Source organism: Phragmites australis, chromosome 2, assembly GCF_958298935.1.
Source record: "Phragmites australis chromosome 2, lpPhrAust1.1, whole genome shotgun sequence".
Taxonomy (NCBI): Eukaryota; Viridiplantae; Streptophyta; class Magnoliopsida; order Poales; family Poaceae; genus Phragmites; species Phragmites australis.
Genome location: NC_084922.1, coordinates 47,926,160 through 47,934,278, shown reverse-complemented (window position 1 = coordinate 47,934,278; position 8,119 = coordinate 47,926,160). Strand labels below are relative to the sequence as shown.

At 40.9% G+C, this 8,119-nt stretch overlaps 2 protein-coding genes across 2 annotated transcripts; one reads left to right on the top strand and one right to left on the bottom strand.

Annotated features, from left to right (window-relative positions):
• Positions 1-315: 315 nt before the first annotated feature.
• On the top strand, positions 316-3,592 carry LOC133910200 (histone deacetylase HDT2-like). The gene is made up of 10 exons (XM_062352711.1): positions 316-460; positions 1,498-1,565; positions 1,671-1,881; positions 1,964-1,984; positions 2,073-2,129; positions 2,356-2,552; positions 2,912-2,974; positions 3,057-3,153; positions 3,243-3,378; positions 3,462-3,592. Exons 1-10 carry the CDS (start codon positions 433-435, stop codon positions 3,523-3,525), a joined length of 942 nt encoding a protein of 313 aa, XP_062208695.1. The 5' UTR covers positions 316-432; the 3' UTR covers positions 3,526-3,592.
• Positions 3,593-4,711: 1,119 nt separating this feature from the next.
• LOC133909400 (histone deacetylase HDT3-like) lies at positions 4,712-7,637 on the bottom strand. The gene is made up of 9 exons (XM_062351820.1): positions 7,507-7,637; positions 6,483-6,553; positions 6,152-6,367; positions 6,012-6,033; positions 5,884-5,931; positions 5,561-5,772; positions 5,388-5,484; positions 5,119-5,299; positions 4,712-5,042 (listed from the first exon to the last, which is right to left on the bottom strand). The coding sequence occupies exons 1-9, from the start codon at positions 7,517-7,519 to the stop codon at positions 4,982-4,984; spliced, it is 921 nt and encodes a 306-aa protein (XP_062207804.1). The 5' UTR covers positions 7,520-7,637; the 3' UTR covers positions 4,712-4,981.
• Between the last annotated feature and the right edge of the window lie 482 nt (positions 7,638-8,119).

Genomic DNA, 8,119 nt, shown 5'->3' with positions numbered 1-8,119 from the left:
CTGATACAATTTAATTAACTAACTAGTTATTTTAATCTAATTAATATCAAAATAACTAATTAATTAATTAATTTAGTTGTACTAGATTATTCGTGCCGCACGGGGATTCGGTAGTTTCTTGGTTCCACGCCCATCCGTAGCTTCTTGGTTCATATCATTGATGTATGGGCCGCAAAGTGTCCCGTAGCAAGGCCATGGCGATGAGAGCCCACTGGGCTAGAAGTCTCTTTCGTCCTCTCCAACCCAGCCCACGGCCCATCGTTCGCGCTCCGTCTCACTCGTCTCCCCCTTTTTTTTTAGTACACTCCTACCCCTACTCACTCGTCTCAGGCCCCTCGCTGCCGGCGCCGCTCCCAAAACCCCCTCAAGAAGCAGCGCTGCGGAGAGAAGCGGCCGGGGATTCATTAGCGTGGGTTTCCTCCTCGGCGAACCATGGATTTTGGAAAAATGCAGCACTGGGGTGTGTACCGTATCCTGTTTCTTCTCCTTTTTTTATTTTGTTCTTTTGCTCCGGTTTTTGTATGGATGCTTGCGATCGTGCCTGGTTGAGTTGATATTAGGGTGCATCGCCCTGTACTAGTATCTCGTTGTTTGCTAGTTGGTGCTTGTAATAGGAGATGTTGGATGCAAATATGCAATGTAGAAACATTGAGCGATTTAATCAACCAGTCCAGCCCCCTTAGGGTTCTTGATGTAGGAAGTAGGATTCTTTGATGACATTTGTGCGAATTTCTGTTTGCTTTGTCTGCATTGATTGGTGATTGGGGAAGGGTAAACTTCCAAAACTATTTTGGTTATCTCGTGGTGAGTCTGGTTCAGGTTTTTTTTTTAAAAAAAAAACTCTACCAACCTAGGAGTAATTAGGTGGCATTATAAATAAAAAGACTAGGTGACATCATAAATAAGAAGAATTAGGCACCAAATTCGAACCTGTGTGGTCTAGGCGTATATCCATTCCCTCAGTCAACTAAGCTATGCTAAGTTCCTATAGTCTGGTTCAGTTTAGACTACAACCACTATGCAATTAGTAGGCAGTGGCTTTGGAAAATGTATTCCTTCAGTAAAGATCGTGGGCTTGGTGTGATTGAGCCATACTTTCAAGGTTGGGTGGGAATCCCAAGTGCTCGGTGACTGGCATGTTTGAGGGAGACAAGTTTAGCTTGTACTCTCTCCGATTGCAAATGTAGGTCGTTTTAGACTTATGCACAACAATTAAGAAAGTACATCAAATGACCTTGTTGCCCTTTATTTATTCTGTATTAGAAAAGATAACTCATTCATTTGTAAGAGTGGTAGTATTTATTAAACAAGGGTAAGAAGGGAACAAAAGAGAAAAAAGTGCATAGAAGTTTGAGAATAATTTATATTTAGAGAATAGTTGAGGAGGCTAAAACGACCTACATTTGCAATCAGAGGGAGTAGCAAGTTTCCTGTAATTTATGGTCCCAATATTTTCCCCTTACAAATGGCGACTAAAAGTTATATTAATATTTCCAGGAGTTGTAGTCAGACCTGGAGAGACAGTGAAGTGTGACCCAGGAAAGTTCTATTGTCATATGTCACAGGTCCGTTTTTACAAGATATAGTAATGATTGCCCTTCTTTTTAGCTTATTTGGGGTTGGATCACGTTTGTTTACTGTTCAGCTGTTGGCTTTTTCGTATACAACAGATAGCACTACATGATGGCAAGGAGAATGAGGATGTGAGAGTTTATGTGAAAATTGATGGCAAAGAAATTCTGATTGGCACACTTTCAGTTGACAAATACCCTCAATATGTAACTGATTTGGTATTTGAGAAGGAGTTTGAGTTACTGCACACCTCGAAAACCTACAACATCTCTGCTATTGGCTACAAATGCAGCAAGCGTGAGATAAAATATCCTTTCATTTTACTTTCTTCAATGTTTGCCAAGAGTAAGAATTTTTGTTCCTTAACTGCTTGCTCTGCCTTTATCCACATCCGACACTTCTACCGATGATGGTAAATGCTCTTGTTTTTTTAGTATTGGACATCTCTGATGTTTTTTCCTGCTCACTTGGCATAAGTTGCATAGCGATTGATGTTTCAGATGATGAATCTGATGAGGAGGTTCCATTGGCTATTCCACTATACTTCAATGTAGATGGTATATCTTTTGTTGTACAAAATATTTTTTGTTCAAAAGTTAATACCTCTTTGCTTCTTTTGCGTATATTGGGCTGATTCAACTTTCATAAGGCACACATATACATGTTTAGTTTATGATGCCATTTATCTTCGTTATCGTTGTGCCAGAAACTGCTAAATTAACTAATTTGAGCTGCCATGTGGATCCTCGAAGTACCCACTTGCTTAACATTATTTACTTTCAGATGATAAAGGCAAAGAAGCTAAAAGTGGTGCAGAGAAGCTTGCTGCACCAGGGCCTGCTGCTACTCGGTCCTCTAAACCAAAGGTTACCTTGGAGGAAACGAAGGATCCTGGGAAAGGGAAACTGAAAGCTGATGTTGGTGGCACTGACGATGATGACAGTGATGAAACCGAAGAGGCTGAATCTGGTGATGATGAGGTTTGTATAAGTGATGAACCTCGATGCAACTATTATGTCGTCGATGTTTTAGTTTTTGCTCTCGTTCTTCTAGATTATCTATTGCGATATCGCCAAACGAAATCAGTGAACAGCCAAGCTTAAATCACTTTGTTGTAGTTGAAATATATGTATTTCGGTCTGAATTTCCTATGCATCTGATTATATGTTTTTCTTGTATTTATTAAACTACTATTTTTGGGTCTGTCTGAAGGTTCAACTACGAGTGATCTATGAATTTGCAGTTGTTCTGGTGGCATGTCATGCATTTTTCCCCCAATACTGGACAGCACTTGTATTCTGACCATATTATTCTTTGGCGTGACATGATTGATGCTCAGGATTCTAGTGATGAGGATGACAGTGAGAGTTCAGATGAAGATGATGATGAAGACTCCCCAAAGGTGTGAGATTGTTCAAGCTGACCTATTATTTTGACATTGCTCCTCATTTTGTATGATATCCCAAAACCGGTTGTCTGTGCAGAACGCTACGGGCAAGAATAGGCCAGCAGAAACACCCTTGATGACACCTCCAGAGAAGAAGGCAAAGATAGCAACACCATCTATGGGCAACAAAACTGGTAATAAGTGTTACTTTTAATCAGAAACTTGTTTAGCTTGCAGTTTTCCATTCCACCGAAACTTCACTGCTTGATGAACTTCCATGCAGGCAGTGGCATTGGTAAGAGAGGTGGCCATGTCCATGTTGCGACCCTTTATCCATCATCGAAGAAGGTGAAGAAGACACCTTCAATCAATGACACCTCTAAGCAATCCACTGGCTATGCCTGCAAGTCGTGCAGCAAGTAATTTCTGGGCCCTTGTATCTGAACCTTCTTCCATCTAAATGATGTCATGTATTCTCACGTGGACTTTTCCTCATATACAGGACTTTCCACTCCTCCGTCGGTCTGGAAACTCATTGCATGGTGAAGCATAGTACTCACAAGTGAGCCAAAGTATTTCGTGGACTGTTAGCTACTCTGCTAGGCGTTGGGTGTTAAGTAACTGAAATGTGGGACTAGATTGCATTGTAAGACCGTCTTTAACAGATGCTTTAAAAATTCGTCTCCTATAGTACTATTACAGTATCCTTTTAATATTATTATAATATTTTTTATTTTTTTATTTTCAGTAGCTATCTTATTTTTTACCGTCTATTATTTTCAATCAATTCTCAGATCCACAATCATCTTCTGTGAACAGTAATATAGGCGCCTATGTGGCATCCGTTGGACTACGATGATGGTTGCCATGATCGGCAAAACTAGCAAAAACATGGCGGCACAGTGATTTGAAGAGTCTGCTGGAGCTGGCCTAAAAAGTTACGTTTCTTGCATTGACTGCGAAGGCAGCATGAGCATGTCTGCTCCCTATTGGTCTTCTGGAACATCGTTAGGGCAATGCTACGATGCTGTTCTATCTGCCAAGACTCTGAAATCCATAGTCATTATGCTGGTTAGCGTATGAAAGATTTCCTTCATGAATGATGATGCACGGGTGTACTGTGATGCGGCGGCCTAATTATTCCTTCGGTGCCTGTGAGTGGTAACTTGTAGCAGGTTTTGAGGTAGACTTTTATACGCACCGTGTATGACTGCATAAGTACACATCAGATATGCAACCAGGGAAGCGGCATGAGCACATGTATAACCATACCACGTGACTTGATTCAACAATTTTCTAACCTAATCAAACTATTTTTTTAGAGAAAAGAGGATATCTAATAATAAAAACCTAAACACGGTCACACACTCTAATTCATACTCTACCATACGCAGCACGTTAAGTGCTGGAAAGAAGGACACACGTGAAACCAATACCAATACGTTGAATCGAATCGTTTGTCGATGGCAGAGTCAATTTGCTCACGGTTGAAGGCGTTGGTCGGCCATGGTCTCTGTCTCTCTGATAAGTGACTTCTCTATCCGGGTTTTCACATGTGTTGTGACTTCTGAACCACACCGCCCCCCCCCCCCCCCCACGAGGTGCTGCAGTGCTGGCAAAACTTGCAAATTTCTGTGCTGCTCCAGTTGTGACCAACTGCTGATCGATAGTTGACCTCATGTCTAACAGCTACACCGTAAAGAAAGACGTGAGCAGCACCACAACGGGTGCACGCAGGAAACAAACGAGAAATTAACAGAAATCCAGAACATAAACCAGAACGGTTCCTCCGAGGAAGGGCACAGTAGCACCGTAGTCCCAAAATCGTAGAACTACAATTGTCAGTAACAGATCACCAACCAACATCATTCACGGACCAAAATTGGGCAGGTTCCAACTAACAGCTAACTCTCATGATAGAAGGCCCAAAAATAATACTATTTCTCCTGCTGATTAGGGGATTAACTAATGTCGGGAGGCACATCAGCAGCAACCCACATCATCCAGAAAACGACCAATTCTCTAAGCTTCATGCTTCTTATCCTTCTGGTGAGACTTCAGTCCTACCTCACTGGCGAAAGTCCTGAATAAAGAGGAACGAAGATTAGCAACGTTCTATTTCAAAAATGTATATGGAATTGTCAAGCTGTGTAACGTACTTGCTGCATGACTTGCAGGCATGGCTCCCGGATTTGGGGGACTTCTCCTTTGACTTCTTGTCACCTGCAGGAGTCTTGCTGGCGGATTTGTCTGCAGCAGTCTTGCTGGTGGATTTGTCTGCAGGAGTCTTGCTGGCCTGCTTTGGCGGATGAGGAGTCGCCACATTAACACCCTTATCACCTGAGATAAATGAAAATTTAGCTAAAGAATTCCTGTGGCAACCTTCATCAGTAAGCTTTAACAAGAATCTAAAAAGAGCGCAGCGCACCAGTTTTCTGGTCAGATGCTGCTGCAATCTTTGCCTTCTTATCAGAAGCAGGTGTCTTCAAGGCAGTTCGAGCTGCTCTTTTCTTGCCAACTTCTGGCTACAATACAGAACAAATAAGGGTCAGGTATGACTGTAGAAGCATGTGGAAACAAGGGCAACTATCTGGTACATACCTTCTTAGGAGTATCATCATCTACGGAATCATCACTTTCACCTTCTAAAGCATCACTGGAATATTCATCTTCACCACTGGACTCATCTTCAGACATTTCACTATCATCGTCCGAATCATCACTGAAATCGTCATCACCACTGGATGTTTCATCATCATCATCTAGCTTGCCATTATTACCATCCTTCACAGGAACCTTTGCAGCAGTTTTTTCTAGAAAACAAAATTAAGTGACACTCGTGCAATGAAATAACTTTTGTGCACACAGCATCGAGGTAATGCACAATGAAGTTCATGGTGCAGTAATAAAAGAAAATCGCATACCAGTTACATTATTCTTCATTGGAATTTTGTTGGTTTCCAGCTCTTCATCTGAAATGTTGAAATATTAGTTTGGTTCTGTCATTGTTGAACGATATAGATGCAGCAACAATATCTAATCAGGACTTTACCTTCATCTTCACCAGAATCAGACGTGAATAAAGCACGATGTCGGTTAAGGAAAATAAGGGTACCAAATCATAAATTGCAGGTAGACTTGAAAGAAAATTGAATAAATATAATACAATAGACTAAACATATCCAAAGGATATTCAAACATATCAGGCACCACAGACTTGTAACCGGTTAAGAAGACACTAGTAGTCTTTGAACTGTGTGATAGCTCAAAAGCTGTGTCGAAGATCAAATCACACATAATCTGAGGGTGCTTCTCAGCGGACAGAGTACCAATGACCAACTTTTTATCATCAACTTTGACAGATACAACTACATTCTCACTCCCTTTCTTTGATTCCCCCAGTGCAGCCTGCAAACAGAACGAAAACACAACCAAAACAGCTTAGAATGGACCTCAGATAAATCTCATAAGAATTATACATTCACAAATAAGGACAAAACTGATAAGGAGGGAAATGGGTAACCTGTGACAGGTGGATAACATAACCATCACCAGCTTTACAAGAAATAGTCATTCCTGGCTTCACTTCTTCACCTATATGATTCAGGTTGATTAGTCAAACACCACTTTGCACAGAATCCAATACTCAAATTCAAAACTGCAAGTGAGGAATTGAGAACAGACTGCAAAGCAATGATATATCGCACACTTTACCAAAAGAAACAAAGATAGCAAAAACCAAGCACTTCTAAATAAATGAATTACTCGGTAACAAATGTCCATCAGATGCCATGTGAAAAGAAAAATAATTTGCTGTCATCAAATATAATGGACTAATGTTTTAACTAATAGCACACAGACAACAGAGAATAAAACAAATTACATAGCTACGATGCAAATCTCACAGCAGCATAATTGTTGATGACCAAAGAAAGCCGGTCGCTCTTTCTCAAATGGCAAAACAGAAATGCATATTATAACTATTATGGATAAAGGTACCCCATGAACAGTATCCGTCCATGGTTCAATCCCTGTAGCATCAGTGGAGGCTATCAAAGAACTGCGTGAAACATCAGATGCGTTTCAATAGGCTACATCTTACATGATACACACTATCACAATGTAAACTATCTAAAAATAAGAACACAAAAAAACTGTATCCATAAGGATCAACCTAAGCCTGGGGGAACCACCCTAAACCCTCCGAAACCAGGAAGCTAAGCTTCGGCAGCAATCACTTGCAATTCAGTGGATTGATGAAAAGGAAAACTGTGTTCATAAAGGTAACATAGCCAACAAACTAACAAAGCAGTGTATGCAACCACAACACAAACCAGATGAAGACGCCTTACCGCAGTACCGAATCAAATGGAGCTTAAACGGGATCACGGAGCACCGTGCAGTGAAACTATCTAGAAATACATACCACCTGCCTAAACGAACGGCATATCCTCCGATCCTAACACTAATCCCCAAACCAAATCATCCGAGAACGAACCGAAGCGCGAATCGCATCAAGCGGGGAAGAGAGGAGAGAGAGGGATTACCCCAAAACTCCATCGCGCTGGGTCGAGGAAGCAGAGGAGGAGGCGCCGAGGCGGGGTTTAGGGTTTAGCGGCGGAGGCGAATTGGGGGAAGCGGGGTGCCCTCGGGGTCATCTTTAAAGGGAGGCTGACTTGTATCGACCGTCCGATCAATTTCAGAAGATCTGGCCGTTCGTTTGGGGGTGGGTTGTTCATATCTATTTGCGGTTTTGCCACTTTTGAAGAGGGAAAATGGCTTTCCTCGAAAAAAGAAGAGTGAAAGGGTAAATTTGAAAAAGGGAAAGATAGGCGGAGAGGAAGGGGACCTTCACTTTGGGCCTGGGCCTCACTAGATTTGGTCAACGATTTTTCTTTATTTTTATATTCTAATATTTGTAAAAATATACGATCATTTTAAAATATCATACATCTAATCTACCGTCATTCAAGATATCTTCCATCAACAAGTGACAATTTTAAAAAAATAATAGTATCGTCTATTCAACCAGCGACACCTTTAAAAAAAAAAAACTATATTCCATTGCTTCAAAATTCAAAAAAATATCAAAATTATCATTAAAAATTCTAAAAAGTATGTTATAGAGGATTCTATAATCTATCTCTAAATAAATAATAA

Bases quoted from the DNA above. Each gene is read 5' to 3' on its own strand.
- LOC133909400 (XM_062351820.1), bottom strand. The intron at 5,485-5,560 runs GTATGTACCAGA...TCTGTATTGTAG, and splicing joins ATGATGATACTCCTAAGAAG to CCAGAAGTTGGCAAGAAAAG. The intron at 5,043-5,118 runs GTACGTTACACA...CTCTTTATTCAG, and splicing joins GCCTGCAAGTCATGCAGCAA to GACTTTCGCCAGTGAGGTAG.
- LOC133910200 (XM_062352711.1), top strand. From the start codon at position 433: ATGGATTTTGGAAAAATGCAGCACTGGG. The intron at 2,130-2,355 runs GTATATCTTTTG...ATTTACTTTCAG, and splicing joins ACTATACTTCAATGTAGATG to ATGATAAAGGCAAAGAAGCT. The intron at 2,553-2,911 runs GTTTGTATAAGT...ATTGATGCTCAG, and splicing joins CTGAATCTGGTGATGATGAG to GATTCTAGTGATGAGGATGA.